At 34.0% G+C, this 26,152-nt stretch overlaps 1 protein-coding gene and 1 long non-coding RNA gene across 2 annotated transcripts in view; one reads left to right on the forward strand and one right to left on the reverse strand.

Annotated features, from left to right (window-relative positions):
* Positions 1 to 672: 672 nt before the first annotated feature.
* Tmtc3 (Transmembrane O-mannosyltransferase targeting cadherins 3) lies at positions 673 to 7,089 on the reverse strand. Its single transcript, XM_089847713.1, has 19 exons — positions 6,928 to 7,089; positions 6,574 to 6,777; positions 6,361 to 6,497; positions 6,218 to 6,299; positions 6,059 to 6,155; positions 5,876 to 5,991; positions 5,626 to 5,801; positions 4,763 to 5,009; positions 4,346 to 4,512; positions 4,058 to 4,279; positions 3,757 to 3,985; positions 3,611 to 3,693; positions 3,465 to 3,537; positions 2,395 to 2,481; positions 2,249 to 2,322; positions 2,063 to 2,183; positions 1,882 to 1,983; positions 1,732 to 1,815; positions 673 to 1,663 (listed from the first exon to the last, which is right to left on the reverse strand). The coding sequence occupies exons 1-19, from the start codon at positions 6,952 to 6,954 to the stop codon at positions 1,313 to 1,315; spliced, it is 2,679 nt and encodes an 892-aa protein (XP_089703839.1). The 5' UTR covers positions 6,955 to 7,089; the 3' UTR covers positions 673 to 1,312.
* A 3,678-nt stretch (positions 7,090 to 10,767) lies between these two features.
* LOC149650997 (uncharacterized) overlaps positions 10,768 to 26,152 on the forward strand; it is a 98,390-nt gene continuing 83,005 nt past the window's right edge. The window contains exon 1 of the long non-coding RNA XR_016370865.1: positions 10,768 to 11,128. This is a non-coding gene — a long non-coding RNA (uncharacterized LOC149650997). The remainder of the gene's footprint in view (positions 11,129 to 26,152) is intronic.

Genomic DNA, 26,152 nt, shown 5'->3' on the forward strand with positions numbered 1-26,152 from the left:
GAAGGGATGGAGTAGAGGTGAATCGATGAACTATAGCCCGTTCTTGAGCGCAAGATTGAGTGGGCTATGCATAGAAACCTTTCTGCCCCATCTTTCCCTTATTTCCAGGGCCGGAAATAAGCACATGACACTGGACATTGTTCAAATGTCCCATAATGTTTTTAAAAACTAAGGGGTCACTGACTGGACAGTTTGACCAATAAATTTTCAGAAGTTTTGATAGCTTGACTATGGAGAAGCGACACTCTTTTTGCACACTCTAGTCACTCACAATGTCCTATAAATTTTCCAGTCCTATAAGAAATTTTTCTTATTTCCGGCCCTGCTTATTTCCCCACCATCGTCTTTTTTTTAATTTCCGTGGCGGGAATCTAAATCTCACCTGGAAATCAGGCATACGATCTCACAAGGCCTTTGCTAGGGAAACCCTTTCGCTTTTTCGGGGTTATTTTAATATTTTGTAAAGGCCAGTGCCTAACTTGCTTTCTTGACCGGGTTGGCCGTGGATTCGATTCTTGTTATCACCATTAAAAATTCAGTTCGGCCGTACCAGTATCACCGGAAGTTACATTCTAGGCCCAGGGAAAAGATGGAGATAAGCCTAGGGCTTGAAATAAATTTCAATCTCTGTAAATCACGATGAAATATAAAAGAAATATAGAAATAATGATATTTATTTTTACCCAACACTTATTATTGCATTTTTATTCAATCTTTTTGTATAAAATATACAACTACTCGTAGTAAAAATACCCACCATTATTATTATTATTATTATTACAATGTGCTGTTTTTATAAAAATAGCTAGAAATATATTTATATACAAATACAACAATCGCTCTGTTCTTTTCAATAATATATGATCTATAATGTTTGTTTTTTTTTCTTTTCATTTGCATAGAAATATATGCTTTAAATAATAAAAAAACAAAAACAAGAGAAATAAACTTAAAAAATTACCCCAAAACCAAAGAACTTCTATAAAGCTATTAAATAAAAAACTGTTGGCACAATAAATAGGACTAAAAATAGGTCAAAATAATAAACAAAACCACACCTATGATTATCACACCTTAGAGAAACAAAATAAAAGAAAAGAAACTAATTTAAATATTAGAAATAATCAAATATTTTGTAATATAACAGTGAAATAGTTCATAGTTTTTTCCGTTAACAAGCTCTAAAACCTTTTCTCTTAACAATTAATAACATTTTAGCACGCTTTAAAGTTAATTACTGAAATTAATGAAAGATATGTTAATCTATTTTAATTTTAAGGCTTGATAAAACCCCAAAAATAATTAAAAATAACTATCTAGTTGATATGTTTCTTTTATTAACCGTCGTTTTCCAATTCCGACTCTCAATAACATTGGAAGAAGATGCGTGAGTTGTTGCTGCAGTTGTTGTTGGACTTAATACTTCAGAACTTGGTGTTGTTGTTGTTGTAGTCATTACTGGTTGTTGTTTAGCATTCTTTGCAATTCGAGCTCTTACAATTCTTAAATGCTTCTCAATATAATCTTCTTGAGGAGCTAATGTATAAGCTTTTAACAGACAATCCTCCGCTTTCTCTAATGCCCCTTGTTCAACATAAACTACGCATAAATTATGCATGGCTTGGATATTACTAGGATCCAATTCTAAGATTTTTTGATAACACTAAAAGAATATTTTAAACACGTTTAATTAAATTAATATTTTATTTAATTGATAATTATTTTAATTACTTCGTGAGCTGCCTCTACATCCTTCATATAATTTATGTAAATATCTCCGAGTAGAATCAAACCTTTTATATGATTAGGGTGGTACTAAAAATAAAGTTTAATTATTTTAATTTAATTTTAATTAAATGAAAAATAATTAACATTAATTACTTTTAAAAGCTGTTTTAAAAATGGTACAGCTTCTAATGGTCTCTTAAGATCTGATAGCAACAAAGCTAAATTGAAAAGTGCACTTCGAAAATCAGCTTTAATCTAAATTAAATTATTAATAATTAATTAATTAAATATAAAAAAAATAAATAAATTTAATTAAAGATTAAAATTATTTTACTTTTACAGCTTCTTTGAAGTACATTTCAGCGGAAGTTATGTCTTTATCATCCATAGCTAACATTCCCAAATTAAAATAAATTCTTTCATTGGCTTTGCCTTTATCCAATAAAAGATTTAATCTGAAATGAAAAATATGAATTAAATTTAATTAATACGTTAATCTAAATTAAATAATAATAATTACCTTTGATAAGCCACACTTCTTAGTGAAGGATTACCACTTTCTTGAATTAATATTGCAGAATTCATCAGGGCTTGCTAATTAAGCAATTAAAAATAATGATATTAATAAATTAACATATTTTAATTAAATTAATTAGAGCTATATACCTCGTGTTCAGGATCAATTTCCAAAGCTTTATCAAAAAATAATAATGCCTGTGAGGTTTTTGTTTGCTCCAAACAAATAACACCCAACTACAAAATTAAAAACAAGTTATAATAAATAAATAATAGGACTGTGCGAGTATTCGAAAGATCGAATAATATTCGAAAATTTCGAATCGAGTATTCGATTCGAATGATCGAGTTTGCCATCTAGTATTCGTCGAGTATTCGAAAAAAAATTTCGAGTATTCGAAAAAAATTTCGAGTATTCGGTTGCTAAACGAATATTTTATTTTCAAACGCGTTTTCAATTTTGTTCGAATATTTCTTTTAATTAAGTTGAAATACTAGTTTTTAGTAGTTATTTGAAATTCCGGAGGGTGGCGCGAAGAACATTTTTATGAGTGCTCATGATTGCATCAGACTTTTTTGGGTGTAGTGGCAGTGAGTAACTGTTGGTATGTGTATTTCAATTTTGAAATGGCGTTTAGTAATAATTCCAGCCACTAGGTGGCATGTAACATAGAAAAGGCAACCTTTAACTATAACTGTAACTTGGAAAGCGCGGTAAATTGTGCTACTAGAACTGTAGCAATGAATTGTTTTCATTTTTTAAATTATTATTATTAAACTAAACTGACTGTAGGGAGAATGGGAATAATTAAGAATTAATGAATTATTAATTTAACGATATGTTTTTGTTATTATTTGATTGAAAACTTGATTTTTTTTTAAAAGTCAAAATATTCGATTGAAATATTTGAACTCGGTTAGTATTCGATCGAGTATTCGATTGAAATATTCGAACTCGGTTAGTATTCGATCGAGTATTCGATTGAAATATTCGAACTCGGTTAGTATTCGATCGAGTATTCGATTGAAATATTCGAACTCGATTAGTATTCGAACGGAATTTTGATAAAATTTAATATTCGAAAAATACTCGAAAATTCGAGTATTCGATTCGAAAATTTTCGCAGTTTTGATATTCGATTCGTATTCGATTCGATTGAAAATTTCACTATTCGCACAGTCCTAATAAATAATTAACTTAATTTTAAATGATATATTACATTGTAATAAATATCAGGGTTATTGCTATCAAATTTCAAGGCACTTTCATAAACCTCCTGCGCTTCTTGTGTCCTAAAAAATAAAATTTTAATAACCCTTTTAATTAAAGAAACAGTAAAAATAATTTAATTAAAATTAAAAATACCTATTTAATTTTAATAAAATGTCTCCTCTGTTTATATAAGCTTGTATGTAATCGGATCTCATGCTTATTGCTTGTCTATAAAGCTGTTTTAATTAAAGAATTAATATTAATTTGAGCTGAGGAAATAAATCATTGACAAGTCTTACAGCATCAGCTTCTTCTAGCCGAGTTTTATTTTTGGCAATTAAATTGGCAAGATTTAAAAAGACATTTAAATGACTCGGAGCAATTCTAGCTTGATACTGTTCACCGGGTCTTGGTCTAGGTAAAAGCGCCTTTGCCTTCCAAAAAGCTCTTTCAGCATCATCATACATTTTCAAGTTGTTATAAGTCCGTCCAACATTCATATGGGCCCCCAAATCATCAGGTTGAACACTAATTAATTATTCTAATTAGATTTACTTTAAGGATTAGATCAATTAAGGCACAGGGGATTACTATACTGACTCAGCAGCTTTTCTAAAATAGACCAATGCATCTTTAAATTTTCCCTGGCTCTCCAGGGCATGACCAACATTGTTGTAGAGCTTAGCATTACGATGATTAACTGATATTCCAGCCATGAAGAGAGTATATTCGGATTCCCAGTCATAATTTCTCAGTATGGTTTTTGTAGCATGTATTAATATCAAAAGAATCATGGCAGTGTTTAGGAACATCTTTTTAAAACTTAAAATATAGGCGTTTATTAACATTTTTTCAAGTATAAGTATAATAGAACTAAAAAAATATTACTCTGTTTTTGAGTTTTCCGCTTTCAGGTATAAATGATGCCAACCATAAGCTACTAATAAACAAAACCCCATACTAGGGGCGTATAATACTCTTTCAGCAACTACAAAACCAACCGGGAAGAATAAATTGGAAGCTGGCAAGAATGGGAAGATCAATAAAGCCAGACCCTAAAAGAGAAATTTTTTTTAGTTATTTAAAAGTTATATTTTCATTGGCAGGGTTCAGACAACATTTGGAAAACCTATTTCCCTGAAATTTCCCAAATATTTTCAGTTGCAAGGCCACCCAATAGCTACCAGAGTAGCCTCACAAATTCCTCCACTTTCCCTGATTTTTTAGTCAACAATTTATTTCCCTGACATTTCCAGGTTCTACAGGTTGTATATGAAACCCTGTAAGTTTTTGTAAAATTCTTACCATGGCTACAACTCGACCTTCATCAGATGTCAAGGTCACCCATACTAACAAAGCTAAGGTAACATAAAGGCCTAAGGTTGATAAATTTCGGGGATCAAGTAAAGTTGTAATCAAGGGTATGGTTCCCATTGTCCAATCACAGCAAAGATCACTGGGGTTTAGTAATAACCAGACATTAACCGGGAGGAGATAATTTAGGGTTAATTGCTTTGTAGGGGATTCAGCAACGGCAGCTGGGTTGTCAAACCTAGAGTATTAATAAAATTAATTGTATAATTTTAGTAAAATTAATTGTATAATTTTAGTAAAATTAATTGTATAATTTTAGTAAAATTAATTGTATAATTTTAGTAAAATTAATTGTATAATTTTAGTAAAATTAATTGTATAATTTTAGTAAAATTAATTGTATAATTTTAGTAAAATTAATTGTATAATTTTAGTAAAATTAATTGTATAATTTTAGTAAAATTAATTGTATAATTTTAGTAAAATTAATTGTATAATTTTAGTAAAATTAATTCTATAATTTTAGTAAAATTAATTGTATAATTTTAGTAAAATTAATTCTATAATTTTAGTAAAATTAATTGTATAATTTTAGTAAAATTAATTATATAATTTTAGTAAAATTAATTATATAATTTTAGTAAAATTAATTATATAATTTTAGTAAAATTAATTATATAATTTTAGTAAAATTAATTATATAATTTTAGTAAAATTAATTATATAATTTTAGTAAAATTAATTATATAATTTTAGTAAAATTAATTATATAATTTTAGTAAAATTAATTATATAATTTTAGTAAAATTAATTAAACCAATTAATTAATTTAATTAAACAATTTTAGTAATTACTTAGTAAATATTGGAAGTTGGGCTCCCATAATCTTCACTCTAGCAACAAGAAGTAACGTTGCACATATCACTAATAGACAAAGTCTCATGCCACGCTCATGGAACATGAATTTGGAAGATATTGTTGAAAGTCGAGAAACATTTGCAACCAGATAAATTAAATCAGCTAATTGAAACTGTTAATATAATTACATTAATTTAAAATTTGAGGCACTTAATTGGGTCATGTAACTGTTTAGTAATTAATTACCCCTTGAACAACAAAAACTTCATAGACACAACACACTGCAGTAACAGTAATCCCTTGCTCTTTGCCTAAAGTTGCTAATGCTATCATTAGAAGGCATTTCAGGAACTTAATCCAGTCTAAATGTTATAGAGAATGTGAATTTTATGTGCATAAGTTAAGTTTAACTATAAATGTCTGTTAAACCTGTGTTTTTATGTTTAGTGCTTTCACCATAAGCTAATAATGCTAAAAGGAAGAACAGTGATGAAAGAGTCTCAGCTCTTCCCACAACACCAGTTACCTTAAGAATGATAAAAACATTATCAAGGCACCAATAATTATAATTAACTTCTAATTACTTACAGCTTCTGTGTGAACTGGATGTACAGCAAATAATAATGCAGCAAATAAACTTGGAAGGTATGGGAGTAGTAGATGACATACCCTAAAATAATCATGTTTTTTTTAATAAGCTTATACACTTTTTTTTTGCAACTTAAATATACCTTAGGTAAAGAGTCGATACCAAAACATGTAAAAGAACATTAACTAGATGATATCCCATTGGGTTAAGCTCGTGTAACATGTAGTTTAAACGAAATGTTAATACACACAAAGGTCTGTAAGATTTGTGACTATGTTCCTAATATTTGATAGGTAAGTGGTGTTATTAAATTTTATAATATAGACGTGAATCAAATGGATTTATTGGCATTTACTTTATGAATTGGTGTTCCCCAGAAATCATTAAGAAATAGGTTTGATAAGGGTGTGTTGGGTCGGAGGTCTCTATTGTCTCTGATTGCTGACATGTCATCAAAGACAAAACCACATGATAAAGCGTTGTAATAACAGGCTGCGGCCGCCAAACCAACCAAGGCATAATGGTGTTCGAGTTTAAGGTTATTTTCCTTTTTTTCACTCTGAAAAACAAAAGAAATATTTATGTTAATGTAGGAATGTGGATTGTCAGGTTGTCAAATTGAAAATTGTGACAGTAAGCCTTGGCTTCAATGTATATTGGTTGAATTGTTTAGAAACATTTATTAGTGCATTAAAGGGAATTTTCTTACATGGGGTTTATTAGTTTCGGTCTTCATTTCAAACCTTTCTTTAACTAATCCCTGATTAATTCAAAAACTAAACCATGATTTATATTTACAATTTCCTGGCTTCAGGAAGAAGCCAACCAACCCGCCATGCTCATTTGGAGGAACTAGTTACGTTTACCGTGACGTCAAGATATAAACCAATCGTTTTGAAGGAAAAAGCGCGGGCTATCACGTGACTCAGAAGTTGCAATTTCGCCCGCGTATTAGTCACGGTCTCGCGGATGTTAAATTATCCCAATTAAAGTCCTCTTTGTCCAATATTAATTGATTTTTGATTCTTAAAGTCGTATATATATTAATTTAATTATACTCTGAAAAACTCAGATAGTACTGGGATCAGTGAAGTGGATTTGAGACGGTAAGATATATAAAGCCAAATAAGTCGAATGTTTATTACGGGCTTGATAACGGTAGGCCACATTATTAGGCATCATTGATACTTGACCAATATAAATCGAGTGTGTTTCAAGCAGTATGGCAACTTGTTGCGACCCCCTTCAACGATCCTTTGGTTATTAGTTTACCTGTAATCTAGAATACCGAGGGAAATCTACAAAAATAAACGTAACCTTTGTCAATGATAAATAGCCCACACACTAGGACCCCTTTTGTCGCTAGTTAACCTAGTTTAGCCTGATCTATCAAAACTGTTTCGATCGACACGTTGACGTTGGGGCTAGAAGAAGACGACCACTGAACTCCCTTATTAGGGTAATTCTTAGAGAAAAGGTGGCAACTGGTTATGGGGGTCAGGGAGCCGTCTTATCCCCGACTGTGAGCTGAAATTCTACCATTTGATACGTCTATAAGGCATAATTCATAAAGTATAGGTATAGGGACGCTTTTAAACTTTGTAGCTAATTGAGCGAAAGTTTTTGAAAAAGGGTGGGAGGAAATAGCGTCCCCCCCCGTAACTTTGTCGAAAACAAAACCCGTCCGAGCGGATATTATATTCGTCTTTCTTTATTGAAATTGATTAGGAAACCGTTGAGTTCGTTATTGGTCCCAAGGACTTATCTTGGGCTCAAATCCTAATGAGTGGGGAAAATACGGAGCCGGAAACCAGGGGACTACCGGGCCCATTGTTCCGCTAGCGCCTGCACTTTTATTTCGCCTCGCTGGCTTCCGCAAACTTTGTCTTTCCCGCCCAAATATTATAACCCCCACCCCTCCTTTAACTTCCAACTCTAGTTTTCTCGCTCTCTTTTACCATAATTTTCGAAAGGTCGATCATTTACCTCTTTTGTTCTAAATTTTGACTTTCCGGACTGATTTTGCTACTTTTAAAACTAATTTTTGCACTATTTTGGCGAATATAACCCTTAATTTCATATACTTCGTAATTATAGCTAAAATAGAGTAATTTCTTTCCCATATACGGCAACGTCATAACCCTCTATCTCTTACCTTAGTGATACCCCCCTCCCCTTCCCTTCCGGGGGCAAATAGTATTCTCTAGTACAAAGTTGCCCCTAACGTAGGGGATACACAGTTCGCTCCCCCTCTCAACCGAAATTACTCTATATAGATAGTTTACACACATGGAGGATTCATACCATTTACACCAGAAGGGCACGCTACCTGGAGGACAAAAGCGGACGGGTTTCTGTCCGGCCTCCTGGTGTAAATGGTATGAGTCCTCCATGTGTGTAAGCTATCTATATCAAACTTTATTCGGCAAGTGACCGACACCTCGGTATACAACTCTTTCTAAATTCTACACTATCTCCACCCGGATGTATAATTATTGAATATCTCGTATAGTAGGTACACCGAAAATTTCCATTTTTCTACTTTTATTAATCACAAAATGAGGTTAGGACCTTTACTATACCTATAAACATATTGTAAAAGCCAATTTTTAGGCGGCTAGCTAACGTTTTATTGACTTTCAATAATTGGTCATTTGTCAATATCTGTGATAACTTTGTTTTAGGGGCGCCTAAATGATAATGTGAATCTCTCTTTCTCTTCCTGTGAATAATGATCAACGAAAACTTTGGGGTTCCTGTTTAAAAATGTGAAAAATAGTCTTGTGTTTTGTGCGCGAATTTGTGTTACACTTTGGTGAACTGTTTCGCGAAACTTGGATTACAAAATTCATCATTTCAACCAGTGAATAAGTCGGCCATTTCCTGTGATCAATTATCAACGAAAACTTTGTGGTTCCAGTTCATAATGTCAACAAGTTGGGAAAACCAAAATATTACCTCTCCGAGTCAAGAGGTCTACTACTACGAACTTATTTATCTAGATATGGAATTATTTCTCTTTTTTGAAGTAAAAATTTACGAAATATTGAAGCAGTATTCCAAGCATAGCGAATAATACAGTAAAGCAGACGACATTTTACATCCAATAAGGATAAATCTTGGACACATGGAAATCAGTCAATGGGGAAAAGATCAGGAAATGAAGTCTACGCTTCAGCTGTTTACCGTATATTCTGATAGCTACATTCACAACTGGTTTGCAGTGTAAACACTATCGTCTCGTCTCACCTCAACAACATTCTTAGTTTGCCAACATGAATGTTAATGTTAAATAACACCAAAGCTAAATTGTAGCTAGACGCACTAATAGTCAATGCGCACCATAAAGAGAAAAAAGTCTGTAGCTACTACCCGTTTACCATTAGCCCTTTTACTATTCTAATTGCCACCATGATCTTTTCTTCTATTATAAAATCTTAACCTGATTATTTAATAGTGTATTTAACTTTCGGCTCACTCTGAACCGTTGATGTCTCTTCATTTCAGACACGAAAATCAAAGCCACAAGTTTACTTCACCTCAGGCCTCAATTATTTACTCTTTGTTTCACTAAGCCTATTGCGGATGATATTTAATATACCCGCCGGAGTTCAGGTTTTATTTTTCTTCATGAAATCACCAAACCAGGGATTATTCTATATACAGATGTAGTATAGCTTAAGTAATATATAAACAGCCATTTCAAATAACAATATTAAAAAAAATCTTTGGAATATCAAAATGAAACATAGCTTTAAAGCTACAAAAGTACTAAATGCAACATAATTACGAAAAATACTTCCACATATTCACTTTATATTATGGAAAAGGGAATATTAAGGTTCTGTATGATTTCTTAACACATCAACACAAGGCTAACTGCTAACGCGACGCACTAGTGTAACAATGGACGGACACACACAGACAAAAGCATAGACTGCTTTTTAACTCTTTCCGTATTAATTTTGAGTTGAGAAACAAGATTATCTTTAATATTTAAATAAATATAATTATTTTTAATTATTTTAATCTTCAATAATTAACATTAATAATAGTTAAATGGTTTAAAATAAAGTTATACCTATTATCATCTTAAACTTTGCTAATATTGACGTTTAAAGTGAAGGGTACCCCTCTTGCCCGCTTTCTTCAAATTTTGGGGTATATATACGATTCGTTTCCATTATAATAGTAAGGAAAAAGCGCAATTGCGAAAACCTTTGGTGGCGATCCCACCTTAGGGAGGCTAGACGTTTCTCGTAACCCTAGTTGATCGCCCCGTATATCCTAAAACCAAACGATGATAATAGAGTAGAAGCCAATGAGACAGATTGGTGTCTATGTGGAATAGACGGAAGACCAGTAGATGGTGGTGTTAGAAGCCAGAATGTACAGACTGGTGTCCAAGTGGGATGGACAAAGACCAGAAGATGGTGGTGATTAGAAGCCAGTATGTACAGACTGGTGTCCAAGTGGAATGGACGAAGACCAGAAGATGGTGGTGATTAGAAGCCAGTAGGTACAGACTGGTGTCCGTGTGGGATGGACAAAGACCAGAAGATGGTGGTGTGAGAGCTCAAGTAGAGGAGCCATTTCCGTGACTGTGAAAGCAGTTCGGAAATGGCGAACACGTTTGCTCCGATACGCAAACTGCAAACGCGGTCACGTGGGGTCTGACAGACAGACACACAGACAGACACACAGACACGTTCAGTGTAAAACCTCTCCGTGACGTCATCGTCACTCGGAGAGGTAAAAATAGTCTAGTGTTTTGTGCGCGAATTTGTGTTACACTTTGGTGAACTGTTTCGCAAAATTTGGATTACAAAATTCATCTTTTCAACCAATGGATAATTCCGTTATTACAACATCAAAGGAAAGCCGCATTCTTCAGATCTCTACTGACCTGAGTAAGTGCTAATTAATCTTTCTTCCTAATTTTTGCCTGAATTGCATGCTTTTAACCAAGTGTAATGGAAGTGAAATGAAAGTCATCAACACAAACATTGAACGTCAAAGGTAGAAAAAAAAAATAAATAAAAATATTATATCCTGGGTACAGAACATGGAATAATATATCATCCATGGAACTAGAGATATTTCACTCCCCAAAAATAAAAACATGACATAACCAGACATCCAACAAACCGAATTCCTGTCGGACGGTCAAAAACTACTCGAGCCGCAATTTATATTAATATTTGCCAGCTAGGCAAAAGCCCATTTTTGTAAATCGAACCCAAATAAGCTTCGGACCTTTTTCATACTTTTATTAATGACGCCTTAATGCTGTCGTCCCATTTTTTTCCCTTTCTTTTCTTTCTTTCTTTCTTAAGGAAAAATATGTGGGAGTAGAGAGTAACGTCAGTTTAAAATAAATGTTAGGCCTATAGCTTCTACCGCATAAGTTCATAAGATATATTCCTCCATAAGTTTGTCATTGGAGCTTCTCATGAAGTGACGTAGGTCATAGATTCGAGGTAAAGCGACTCCTGGTGAAAACCGGCTCCGTTTATTGGCAGGCCCAACTGTGACGTTTCCCCCCTTCAACTAATATAGCTCTATAGGTGGGGGTCATACTTATGGAATATATCTTATAAACTTATGCTTCTATACCAGGTTCGAAAACTTTCAACGTAAACAGCGTTGGCTTGGCTAAGGCACCCCCTTTTTTACTTATATAAGAGATGTGAGAAGCTGAGCCCGTAAATGGGTGGAGAAGGCCAAAGGATGACCCTTCTTATCATCGAAGAATGAACGTGATGATGCCCTAAAAGCGAAGGGAAAGAAGGAGGGATTGGGAAGGGAAATAAGTGTACGTTAGAAAATGATGAATAGTGCCGTGACCCCCTTCTCTCTCTCTCTTTCTCTTAAGCCTTTGCTTATGCATCACTACTCCACCCCCCATCGCCCCTGCTGCCATCTACTTTTGCTGGACTATTTTACTTTACCATACTTCGTGTTGTATGTTTTTGATGGAAGGAAGAGTTAAGGTCCAGGGATCAGACCGTTATTGCTAAATGCCCCCGAAGGAATCGTATATTTATTTAGTTTAGCCAACGTCTAGACGAATTGGAGGTACCAGTTTACCTATGGGTCATTAGGCATAATCGTGTATCAATGCTTACTTATGACGTAATATACATTGTTAGCCTACACTCGTTAACGTTTTCGCGACATGAAATAAACCCCTTCGCTTAATCTAACAAAGACTTGAAAATAAGGAAGAGTTGACGGATAATAATTAATCATTTAAGGGTAAAATTGTTTATACGCAAAATTATTTAAAGCTAAGAAATAATATTAATTAGGTAGTTTGGGGAAGCCACCTTTTAGGCGTTTTAAACTCCAGGTATTTTCTATGGGCCCCTGTAGAAATGTTTTACCCGCGGAACACATTTTTTTTTATAATTTAAATTTTAAGGTTTAATCTTAAATTTAATTTAAAATCAACAAATATTTAATGATTTATTCGTTATTTATTTATTTCTTCTGAAAACCAAATTTATGGGAAAATGTGTGGATGATCCCTTTGGGTTTTTCTTATAACTATATTTCAAATATATAAAACGAAACGGAATTTTTTTCATCTGCCTTTCAAAAACGAAAGAGTGATATTGATGATATTCGCCTTTGCATCTTGTGTTGTGTGTGTGTTGAAATAAAGGGTGAAATCCGTGTTTATTATGACATGTTTGAGGGGTTGGACAATTACTCAAATAAAGTTGCATATTAATGACATTTTTGAATTAGAAACTCTTTTTTTGTTGTTGTTGCAATATGTGAAAGCAAGTCCGTGACCATTTGTGTATATAGACATAAAGCTCTCGCGTTAAAATTATGCGTGACTGACCCCTCGAGCATCTTCCTAGGCACAGACGCTTTCTTTCAAAATACATCTAAAAAAGGTCTATATGCATTCTTCTTTTACATTATTCCGAAGTAAAACCCGCGTGCAAAGTAACACGTGTTCTAGACTCTTCAGATATTATTGTTTTTTTTTTTGTATAAAAATAACCACTGACATTGTGAGCGCATCTCTAGTTTGGGATCTAAGCGTTCCTTTCTATATAGCCGTCCATTCTTGTTTGCCCCACGTTTTTATTTAATGTTTTTTTTTTGCCAGGGACGGGGATAAAGAAGGGACAGTCCCTTTTCTTATTGTGATTAAAAAAGGGGGTCCAAGAGAATTCGCCACGGCTCGTTGCTTTTGACAAATTGGCTCGATAATTGAGAAAGATTTTTCAATGAAAGCTTTTAGGAGAGTTTTAGCGATGGTTCACATAAAAAAAAATAATGTCCCTGGTATAAACACTAAGGGGTGGGGGAATGAAAGTTTGGGACGCGAGGCTTAGCGTCTAATAACTCCCTGACGCGTTTTGAAAAATGTTCTCAGAGATTTTCCAAAATGACTAAAAGAGGAGACAGTATTAAATACTTGTTAAGGATTCGTGGATGGTGGTATGAAAGGGATTCGCAAATGCACGGAGTATAGTTTCTTAATTACGACTAAATTTGTGTCTGTCTGTTAGGAACGCTCTCGCAGCCTTTAGCTTGAAAATACTTGAATAGTAAGTAAGTTTTATAGCGAATTAAAGTGGACTGTTTGGGTGCTCTGATTTTTTTGTGTGTTTTCCATAGGAAAATAGAGATCACCTCTCCTTCCTTTGGACCGACAACGATCTTATCTATAACTTTTTCCGATTTGATGACGAAATAGATCAAATTGCGAGCGGTCTCAGAGCAGTCAAATGAAATTCGCTATAAATATTGACAGAGTTGTGAGTTGTCTAAATTAAGTTGGCGGATGGGTTAATAGTTCGAAAGAGTTAAAGGAAACAATATTTAAATGGTGCTTCTTTAACTTATCGCCGTAAATTTTTCACTTATGACGTAACACAATTGTCAAAATCACAACACATTTTAGCGTACCTTTAAAGTTCAATGAGATATTAATGCCAACGTCGGATTAATAACAGTTTTGAGAAAAGATACGAGAGAGAGAGAGAGTAAAGAAAAAAGAAAGATTATTGGTAAATATAAAAATATTTCCGCCTTAAAGATGAAAAAGAGCGTGTTGTCAGACTAATGAGCTACTTATAAAGGAAGATCTTTCTTTCCTCGTCACTCAATTTTCTCCCCATTTTGTTTAAAATTTGAGAAAGCTGGCGTAAATGACGCCTGCATATATGACGTACTCCTTATTTTTATTTCCAAATTTTTGCATAGTTTGATAGCTTTCGTTTCGTATACAGTATGAAAAACACTCTAGACTCTAGAGATTTCTTGCTTTTTTATTCTTAAACGATTTGTGATAAGTTTGCGGGTATTTTTTTCTCCCTTCAAATTGAGTAAATATTTTCAATTTTTTTAAGAAATTAGTTTAGAAAGCCAAGGCTTTTACGAATAATGTTTTTCTTTGGAATTTATAAACTAGGGATTCTGATTCTTCGTTTATTTAAACCGTTTAACTGAGAGATTTAGCTTAATTTGAATTTTAAATATTTGTTTTTATTTTATTATTAGATTTGTTTTATTTTTTTCACTTTGAACTTTAGCTATTTACATATATATTAATTCGGATTTAAATTGACTTGCAGTAAATAAGTAGCAAAAAGAGAAAATAGATAAATAAATATAGTGATTGACTTAACGAGTTTCCGAGGAACGGAGTGTCAACACTACTATTCAGAAAAAAATCTTCAAATCAATGTGTTATTTAGATTGAGAAATTCTGCTAATACATTATGACGTCAGGCGTTGGAAAAACCCCTACACTCCATTTTAGCCAATAGAATTTCTCGAAGAAAAAAAGAAAGAAAGAAAAATACCGTTAAAAAACGCTATTTGTTCCAATAATTCTCTCCATGAAATATTTATTCATTCTCGTAGCATAGGGTGTAATAGTTATAAAGTAAATGGATGCCAGTCAGGCACTGTTAGGGCACTCGACCCCCTTCTTCGACGACTCAAGTATAGTGTGGGGCGTGAACTCTCGAGTTTTGCTCCATTCAAGGCCTGGATAAATTCGTAGGCCACGATACCGACGTTCTTACAAAACGCTAAACATTTGTTATAGCTACTTCTTTACATAGAAAGCTAAAATTCTGTAAATAATTAAAATTAAAAATTTTAAAAGAGAAGCCGCCTTATAGGGGTAACAGTTCTAATGTATTTCCTATGGGCCCCTGTAGAAAAGCTTATCTGCAATACACCAGTGTATAACATTATTTAAAAAATTGTATCTTTCTTAATTCTGGACCGATTTTCTCGTTTTTGGGTTCATTTTAAAGCTCAGATTATGCTTCATACGCATATGCAATTTATTCATATCTTTATAACTTATAGAGAAGCCAACTTACAGGGGTAACAGTTCTAATGTATTTCCTATGAATGAATGAATGATTTATTGACCTTTGAAAAATTACAATCCCTTTTGTAACAGGGAGGAACCCTCTTATTTGGGTTCACAGGTCCGAAAAAATTTAAATAAACTGTAGAAAAGCTTGTCCGCAATACACCAGTGTATAACCTTTTTTTAAAAAATCGTATCTTCCTTAATTCTTTACCGATTTTGTTGTTATTGGGCTCATATTATACTACATACGCTTAATTAATTCATCTGTATCCGTATAAGTCAAATTATTGGCTGAGGGACGGACAACTAGTTGCCATATAAATTTTGCTGTAGTTTTTTTCACGAAGTTCTCAAGGCCTATTAGAGAAACCCTCTCCTTTCCCCCCGGCCGAAGAGCTTCCCGGCACATCATTGTTGCAAGTTTTTTTTTTCTTCTCCTCTCGTCTATACCCTATGGAGGAAGAAGACCCTTTAATGCTTTTTCCAATTTGTAGACTTGAGGAGAAAAAAGTATCTAGTGGAGAAAAAAAGGTAGAAAAAGGCCCATTAGCGGCAGAAACAGGTGTTTCTTCCCCTTACTACCAATAAATACAACTCTTAATAGAAAGAAGAAAGAAACGTTTAACCCATGAACGGGAAGACTTGGCCCCGACTATAAGAAAACTTTATCAATTAATATTATTCTGGGGAAAAAAGAATGAACGTGTCTGTTTCCGCTACCTTTTTCTTTTTTCTATTTCCGAAGCACTGATAATTGAGAACTTTGTTTTTAGGAGATGGTGGTATTGGTTGTAGTATCGTTTAGCAGGGACATAAACCATAATCATAATGTGGTCTGCAGGTCTGGTGTTAAAGGTCAATCGAAGGTTAACATATTCAATGTTGAGTTCCAATCATTTATAGTGTTACCCCAGGTAATAGAGTCATAGTAGGCACAACGGTGGCTGTAAAACTATAGTAACATAAAAGTCACGTATAGCTTTGGGTCAACTCAGCTTAGTTTCTTACCCGCCTTAAGCTAAAGGTCACGTATAGGGTCAAGCAGAGGTTTAAGCGTGTCACCGGTTTCTTTACTATAGACCCTAGATCATTTTCAAGTATATATTGATAAATTTTTCTGTCGTTTACAACAAATACAGTTTTTCCTTCACGCTAAAGACGTATCTCTCTTGGGACGCAAACGCGAAGAGTTTTGTACTCGGTTTGTCGTTTCGTTGCGGATAAAAAAATATATAGTAAGAAAGGCCGAGTTGGGGCATCTTGGGCTTCCTCACGTCGGGGCTAAATGAGCCGGTTCCTTTGTAATTCCTCTAGATAAAGATATAATCTCACCCTTTGGATTTGAGCTCCGTTCTCCTCTCATTCGAAGAGGATCTCGTCCCTGGTGTCGCTCCGAACGGGGGACTGATTACTGAAGCTCTTCTAGCGCGTCCGGAGCAGGTTTTTGGAGCGACTCTGGAGAGAGAGAACCCTCGCATGCCTGTTGGTACCTTTCAACTAGAGCTCAAACCTCAATCGGTACACCCTGAGACAAATTTCACCCTTGGGAGAAGCATCCCGTAATTGTATTTTCTTCGCCCCCTCTTTACGTCCGACCCGGGTTTTTTCTCTTCTTTTGTTATATATACCTTGTTTTTATGGTCTGAAGATTTTGGACCTGGCTTTTCTAGTCGCGACTCGAAGCACGCCTAAGATTTATGTAGTTTTTACTTACTTTTGGGGAAGAAAACTAACTTCTAGTTTATTTTGCTACCCTTAATCTCGGTAAAGTTACCTTTAATAATGGATGGTTTATGAGTGGGCGGGAAAAAGGTTCAAAGTTCATATCATCCCTGTAAAATTAAACCAGACTTTCTCAAGAAACACTCCAGTGATGAAAATTTCTGCTAATATTGATTCAGACACTGTTGATTTTAGGTTAGATTCGTGGTAGTGACAAGTGCACGATTGTTTTTCAATATTTAGGTTAATTAGTAATTAAATAAGGTTTAAACAGATCGTCTACAGTTCAGTAAACTGAATGAGGCAGTCCATAGAAGGGTCTATGTCTTAATTTAGGCTTTCCATAAAAAATATTTCTCCCTAAAAAGAGACAGATATTTATACCCACAATCCTTGAATTTCGAATCGCAAAAAGTTTTGAACTAAATTTTTCATATCGATTAAACTTAATTAAAATTAAAATGCCTAAATTAATTTATAGCTTATGGTCCTTTTTAAGTTTGAAGGAGAATTTCCTTGTTTCGTAAAGGATTTTTTTTATAAATAAATGTAGTTTTAAGTACCCCGAAGCAAAACTCGTTTCTCTATAATCTAATATATTGAAAAACGTTGGAAATAATAAAAAAATAATCCAAATCTAAATTGCTTTTAAAATAGCTTCATACATTAGCTTTCCAATTTTCCAATTTTTTGTTCTTTCGTGCAATTTATGCCTATGCATAACCACCAACGTCTTTATTACCAATTTAAACCTAGAAAGAAATTTTCTTAGCATTATAAAATCGAATTGAAAGGCGTAAGGGATAAGAAAATGCAAAGTCGAATGGGTTTTTGATCTATTTCAAATTATTTATAGAGATTGAAATAACTTGAAGCGAGATTAATGTACAAAGATCAAACCTTATATCGAAAAAAATAATGTTTACGACGTTGATTAAATACTGGTAAAGGCTTATAGAGCTTGTTTGACTATCTCGTAAAACCCTCGTTTTACACGACTTAGCTTCACTTCAATGGTTTTATTTCAATAGACACGGTTATAGTTTTATAGAAGCCAGGGAAATGAAAAAAAATCCATCGATTTTCAATTTCATTTGATATCTAACAAAAAAAAAAAAATTCGATTTCTTAAAATGACCCTCATAAATATGTTCTTTCTTTTTTTTTACTTGAATTTTTACGGAGAAGGTTCATTTTTTAAAACCTTATATGTCCCTATTGGGCTTAAAAAAATACACCGTTCTTATATTATTCAGTACTTATTTTTACGGGTATACCGTAAGAAATGCGTTTTTTCCTTGATATATCCGTCTCTCGGGATGTTTATCCTTTACTCCTAATCCCGTTAATAAATAATTAGTGAAAACAACCAACGCCGCATTTTCAATCCAAAGATTTATTATCTCAAAACGAAAATCCTCCGCGTATGAAAAGATGTTTGTAGCGTAAAGATCAATTCTAAAATGTTGTAACTTGAAAAATTCACGGATTTCATCATGCACTGACCGGAGTTAGCTTGGGTTAGGTGATATGATTCTTTAATGTTACGCGTGTTGGTATGTGCCAATGACCATATAGAGGACAAATTTTTTATAATATGTATTTCAAAACTATATTTAGTTTCATAGAGAACTAACACCTTTGACTGACTTGATATTTTAAATATGTTGTTGACTTTATTTAAAGGGATACCTTAGGGGCTATAACTTTTAATTTTTTTTTTAATTCGAAAGATCGTATTTAAAATAATTAATATATTAATTTCTATTTACAATATTAAGATTCCGTAATGGACACTACGCGTTAGGCTTTCCAGCGACGCACTGAAGAGAACCCCTATTGGACCAAAACGTCAGGTGATACTATTCATCCAATAGGGGTACTCCCCAGTGCTTAGCGGAATAGCCCAACACGTAGTGTTCATTACGGAAACTTAACCCCTCGTATATACTTTAATATTGTAGATAGAAATATGTTTCCAATTTATATTTTCATAATTTTATACGCTCTTTCGATTGGTTTAAAAAGTAAACAATTCTAGCTCTTAAACTGACTTAAGAATTCTTAGAATTTTGAAGATACCTTTATTGTATTGTTTTAGCTCTGAACCGAAGGACTTGGTTAAATATGCCTTGGGAGCTTTGGGGAGGTTATAAAAACCTCGTTTTGTCAGTTGCACTCGGAAAAGTTAGCGTATACTTTTGCCTTAAGGTCTTATCTATTTTAGTATTTTCAGTTTTCTTTTTTCTTTCACCGGTTTCTTCTGACGGTATGATTTTCGCTTGAAACGTAACCGTAAAGAGTCAACAGGACGATAGAGCTTTTTTTTCATACCTTGTTAGTTTTGTTATTTTATACCTGAAGGGGAGAGAAAACATTCCCGCATATTCTTTGATATTAAATTTCAAGACGCCTCTTTTTTTTGCTTGAGAAGAAGAAATAAGTATCTTCGTATACAATTTTGCGTTTTTTGAGTATTTTTTTTGGATTTTTCTTAGAGACTCGAGAGTTTGTTTTGGACTTCACCGCGCTTGTTTTCGTGGGAAATCGTATATAAAACATTTCTTTCAGCTTTTATACATTTCTTAAAGCTTAGGAAATGAAAAAATAAAAAATAATAATTTCAATTTTATAACGTTTTTAAATGGTTTTTGAAGATAAGTGTTTTTGACTAAAGGAGATGTATAATTACTCTGATGATTTTAATTGTAATTAAGAAATACTAACCCGTTCCTTATACGCGAATTAAACTAGTAGTATTTAAAGTGGCTATGCTAGAAAAGTAACTAAGCACGTTTGTACCAACCGATTTTTGGTCGCTTGGTAAAAAAACGTGGATAAAATTTAACAAGTTTATTTCTCGACCTTACAGACAGCTCTGATTTAACTATAAAATTTATCACAATAGAAACCTCGTATTTACATTAACAGTAGGCCAAATTATTCTTTATACATTACTGTAACACTCAGTTATCTAGTAGGCCTGGGGTTTATTTTAATTTTCAAGCTACTTTCGCTATAGTTACACCAATTGGTATATTCATCTTTTTATGCAAGCTCTCTTGATTAAAAAGAAAAAAATCTAGCAAATAATTATAATTTCTTTGGTAAAGTTCAGTCCTAAACGGTACCAACCCATCTTGTTCGCAATATGCCACACCCGTGCTGGTGGTATTTCAATAAGTTCAATAACACACCGTTTTCACAACAAGAACTCGGATACATTTTTTCTTCGTAAAACAGAATGTTACAGGCCTATCTTTCGCCGCGTAACGGAGCAGGGCTTTCGGGAGTAACTTCTCCATTGAAAAAATATTGAAACATGTTTCAAGAAGCTCTCACATCGGTAAAGAGAGCGTATCTCTCTTTTTGGGGGGGGAGAGCTAATATCGCTGTACATATGCCAGTGTTGGCGTATGCATTCCGAGTCCCTGAACTTATAATATACTTGTAAGGAGAAGGACTTTTGGGGGTTCGTATATATTCGCACCGCGGGGTTCTCGTCTTCATCAAGCCCTTTCTTCCTGAATCAGCAAACATTCTCGATATTCCCTTTTATTTTCCATGAGAAATTTCACTCTCAATTTGCAATAGAGCCAAAGAAAATATGCCAGTATTTGCCATTGTTTATATATGTCATACAGAAGCCTTTAAAGTTACTGAATATTTCTGTTGAGATGGTTAATAGCTCATCGTAGTGTAGTTCCACTATGTTAGAATATCACCTTTTTCTTTTGAAGTTTGCTGAAAATTTGTAAAACTTTTGCTGAACTCTAAAAAAGCTTGATAGACTTAATTATACAATAGACATGTTACTATATTGTTTCGTAGCTTCGATTTTCCTGCTTGGTAACCTTTAGTCATGAAAAATGTGAAGAATCTTCAATGATTCCGATATTATTGAAGTATGTGTTATTTTTGTAATGCGAAAATATACCACAGTCAAAGGTATTAGGTATATATGATGCATTATTAAGCCAGTGAAATACGCTGCTCTGTATTGAGCGTAGTATTTATTCAAGATAAAACTAAGTACACTATCTTTCCGTGGCAGGTTTATGTCCTCGACGTAGTCAGGGTCTTTTTTATATTGAATTCTTACATATTGGATTGAGGGCTATAGCTAGCTAGACAGACAAGTCTCGGTCCATATTCATTCAGAATCTTAAGGGAAGACTCGTTTAGGAAAATGTTATTGGAGTATAGTGCTCTGTTTTTTATTTATTTATTTTTTTGTTCTCCAGACTGTAGTGGATCGGGCTTCACTTAGACTCGGATTTGGTATAGAGCTGGGTGGAAATAGACAATAGGAAGGGTTTCATAAGCTATTGCTATCTTAAGTATTTATATACCTAGTTCATTCATTCCTATTTTATTTTAGTAAGTCAAATTCACTTTACCTAGAGAATAAAGCTACCGAATGAAATATGGAATTTATTTCTTTGAAATCTTTATCGATATTGAATAGAATTGAATGATTTTCAATAAAATATAAATCATCTTTTTTTTAAAAAGATAGGTCTATAGCTTTTGATTTAAGTAAAAATAATAATACCTGGAGCTGTTTTTCATTGGAATTTTCCATGAAGTGAATTACATACAATGCAGCTAGGTCCCCTTAAATATTGCTCCTTGTCAATGGATAAACCGAAAGAGAAAAGCCGATTAATTAGCCAGATTTTAGATAAAACCCTCTCCGTCCATAAATTAAATCAAAAAATAATTAGCATAAAAATAAAAATTAACACAGTTTCGAAATTACAATATCCGTAAATGAATAAAAATAAAAATAAAAAATAAATAAAACCCTTGACTTTTTCACTTTTTCGGGTTTGCCAGTGTAGATAATCTCCCTAAAGTTAACTTTTTCGTTTAGCCAATCACCATTTACACATACCACTAGCTGATAACAACCAGCTATAGAATGAAGCATCCCAAGGCCTAACTCTTTTTGGTAATTAACGTTCTTACATTGGGTAATAAAGTGTAATGCCGATATTCCGAATGAAGTCTAGCTAGCTATATAGCTAGGCTGATGTTAGTGGCCTGTAAAACCCGCTTAGGCGCCAGTCCCCGAAGTAATGTGGCGAAAAGTACATCCTAGGGGTATTTATATTTCTGCCTGCGGCAAGAGGGAGGAGGCCCGGGACTCTAATAGAACCAGAGCTAGGGGTAAGGGAGAGGGGGTATACTGTGGATAGATGGGACCTCACATCCTCATTTTGTTCATACCCCCTCGATCCTCTCTCTACTGGAGCCCTGCGAGGCTTAAAACGTAATTAAAGCTACTCCTAATTTTTCATTTCATTTCCTGAGTGCTTCTACTTCGGAGTGAGAGACCCCCGAAATTTTTGGTAGGCCGTTAGGTGAAGCTTACTAGATGGGTACCCCGCAAGGAGAAGCTTTGAAATAATAATATTTCACAGGGACTTCATTTCATATTATGCTATAGTGTTTACTAAGCCTAACGTACTCCATGTTGCCTAGATCAAATCAGTCTGCAAGAATTCATCCAATCCCGTACAGGTAAGAGGTTCTGGCTAGCAGACGACACTAAACAATGGTGGCACAGTAGTCCTCGTTTTTAAGGCTAATTAAATGCTAATTATTTTGTAATAAGAAACCTTTGAACGGATGCTTTTGTAAACTTACAACGCTTTGGCCAAAATCTCGTATCGATACGTTTCACTATCCTGATTAAAAATAGTTTACTAATTTCCTTAATTAGTTTAAGTTTTTCTCGATATGAAAGAATAATTTTCAAACATTTACCCTATGGATTATTATTTGTCTAAGATTGAAGTTAGGTTCCAGGAGACGAGGCGAAGGTATAGTTGGGCCTTGGGGGGTTATGGTGGGTAAGGTTAGTTTTGGAAAAATCTCAATTTTTAAAAATCTTCTCCCGATCTCATTAGGGTCGGTAGCGCTCGTAAGTCAACCGTTAATAAAATGACGACGCCATCTCATCCCCCATTCCCCCTTATCCCGTTTTACCCTCACCTATACGTGAAAATTTATCTCTTTTTGAAAATGATTTTTCGCCTTTGAACATACTGCTTGCTCCACCCCGGTCATGCCTCCTGTGCGGTATATCGGAAACCTGGCTCCCGTTGCTGACTACCGTTCGATCGGGTGTTAAAATTCAATTGGGATGTATGTATGTATGTCTTGTAGATTCAAAAGTCAGGTGCCTTTCACGATTAATTGCAGATATAAATATGTAGGGAGGTAAAGCGGAGGCGTATATTGACGTATAACGTTTTGTTCTAACTAATGAGTTTACGTGTAATAAGATTGTTTCAATTTTTATTTATTTAATGGTAATTAATTAGGGATGTATTAATGTATTGATTGATGGTAGGGTTAGAAGTTTATTTTTGGATGTAAATGGAGTTTGTATACTGTATACGTAAGGTTGAAGTTATCTAGTTGGAATGGTTTGGTTACCTTTACTTGTGGTATCTTTAAATTAATTAAAATACACAAATTTCACCTACAGTTCCTTTAGAAGATTGCTAAATATTAGTTAAGCCGTTTATAGTTAAGGGGATTATTTCGGTATGATGTTTTGCTTACTTTTGCGCTTGTCATTTTGAAATATGACAGCGTATTGGAATCAAAAACCGTCTGAATACCGAGTTTTAATCAAATCACTTGAAAAGTACTGACCATAGTCCGATGGTAACGTACCTATACTTTTCTGGCCTCCATTTTCCAAGATGGTGGCGGATTATGAAAAATATTTCTTAGTATTGTCCAGACCTCCATTTCAGCTTTCTATTCATGGATAAAGCTGTTTGTTTAAAGGTTATGTCGGCATTAAATTGCCATAGCGCCTGTTGAATGCTTCACCCTTAACACTGATGTACAGCGGGTAAGAGTCTTTTACAGGCGCACCAAAATCCCAATTTATTGTATTTTTATTTCCTTCATTGTTGAGCTGAGCTCTCCGTAACCAAAAAGGACTCATAACGAAAACCCACAAAGCGCAACAATTAACCCTTTAAGCTTCCATTTTAAAGCGATATTTCCTCGTAAAACACGTATACCTTTCATAGACCTGGCTGGCTATCTTTACTGGTTTATTTTTTGTTGTACGATAGTATACACCTTTCATATCTGCAATAGAAACGACTTAGGCACTTCCCCTAACCGAGGTATAAACCTATCAGAAGTTTTCCGTTCCAATAGTTTTTTTTTGTTAGAAAAAGAAGGACCGAGGGCCTTCCCTTTTCATCCTTCGGGAATGGGAATATTTCCCATTTTTGTCCACTCTTGAAACACCTAGAAATGTGCCGGTTTTCAATAAGGAAATTGAGCCAATTTAAGACTGCAACAAACTGAAGTTAATCTCATTACGAGTATGCTACGAAGATAAAGTTACGGGTTATTATAAATATTAAGATATGACGCGGTAAACAGAGGGTGATACGAACTATGAACACAAAAAAATGTCTTTTATATCAAACCCTTGGGCCGTTTTTCAAGACGGGCGGACACGGGCTAGCCTGGGTGTCTTTTTATAGCTCCCTCGACTGCTATTAAAGTGTCCGAGTGCAAGCCGTGGTTGGGGTGACCATAATACAGCCCCGAAAAATACACTCCTCATCCTATGGGGACTATATATGGATAGGCTAGAGTCACACACTTGCACACGCAAAACCTCGTAAAACGCTTTTATAGCGTAAAACGCGTTATCAGTCCCGCGACACTTTTTTTGAGGGAAAAAATTGGTCTATAAATATCGTCCAGGACACTTACCACTCCTATCCCAAATTCATTTTTTCTTTTTCGTTGACGTTAGGTCTATTTTTCGCCAAATTACTTGCCTGGTATTTTTGGTGTTGAAAATATGTTTTAATATAGTTTGGACCAACCGAGAGAGAGCCTCTTTTTGTAGACATTCTAAAGTGTAGGCTTTTCTATATTATGGTTCCCATAGGATCGAACAAATGTTCAAAGTGTTTAAACGTTGTAATGGCGTTGAAGCGAAAGTTTAGTTTTTTGACTCAAATAACTTGTTAGGAAATAATTTTAGACAAAACACAAGAAAATACGTGTATGGGGTTCCTTTGAACTCTGTAAACAAAATGGATTTCATAAATATTTATTTATTTATTTATAGATAAATAAATAATTAATTTGTTGTTTCTGCTCCATTCGTTTCTCCTTCAAGCTCTGACTTTCGACGTCTATAGCTTAAAGATGCGTATTTTCAGTGTTTATTGGGCCGTATTTCAATAAATACTGAGAGTTACTTGGTATTTAGATTAAACAGACTAAATCATTGGCTATTTAAGACCTTTTATTTATTTGTATTATTGGCGTTTATAAGTGAAATTGATCAGCAGCTATTTTGAAAACATCAATCTACTTGATCGTATTTAAACCAATTTATTAACGCTGATGCTTAAAGAAAACCCTTTCACTTAGAAAATAGCTGACATGCACGCACTCAACCTTAAAGGCCAAATCAGTAAGGAAAGACTTAACCTTTTTTTCTTCGTCAGTCTTCCATAAAGTCTTATTTGTTAAAAAGTATCCGCACGATATCAGCCTATGGGTTTTTATTCTTCCCTTAAAAGAGCCTTCGCAACATTGCACCGGATTAATCGAGGAAACTTGAACGGCGAACGCGGAAAATCCGATTTAATTTAGGCTTAAAGAGACAGGATCATCGCTATACATCGACCCCTATAACTTCCTAACTTTACGCTCAATCATACATTTATTAATGAATTTGTAAGTCTCCAATTAGATTATAATATCAACCTGATAATATTACAAACCTTTCTGCTAGATAGACTCAAAATTATCCATATACAGGGTGTTTCTGATAAGTCTGGCCAGGGAT

Source organism: Phalangium opilio, unplaced genomic scaffold, assembly GCF_054372755.1.
Source record: "Phalangium opilio isolate 3A_F unplaced genomic scaffold, DU_Popi_V2 ptg000082l_1, whole genome shotgun sequence".
Lineage (NCBI taxonomy): Eukaryota > Metazoa > Arthropoda > Arachnida > Opiliones > Phalangiidae > Phalangium > Phalangium opilio.

Coding starts and splice junctions, on each gene's coding strand:
- Tmtc3 (XM_089847713.1), bottom strand. CDS start 6,954: ATGAAGACCGAAACTAATAAACCCCAT. Junction 3,986..4,057: donor TATTTTAGAAAAGCTGCTGA/GTCAGTATAGTA, acceptor ATAATTAATTAG/TGTTCAACCTGATGATTTGG. Junction 2,184..2,248: donor AGAAGTGTGGCTTATCAAAG/GTAATTATTATT, acceptor TTTTCATTTCAG/ATTAAATCTTTTATTGGATA.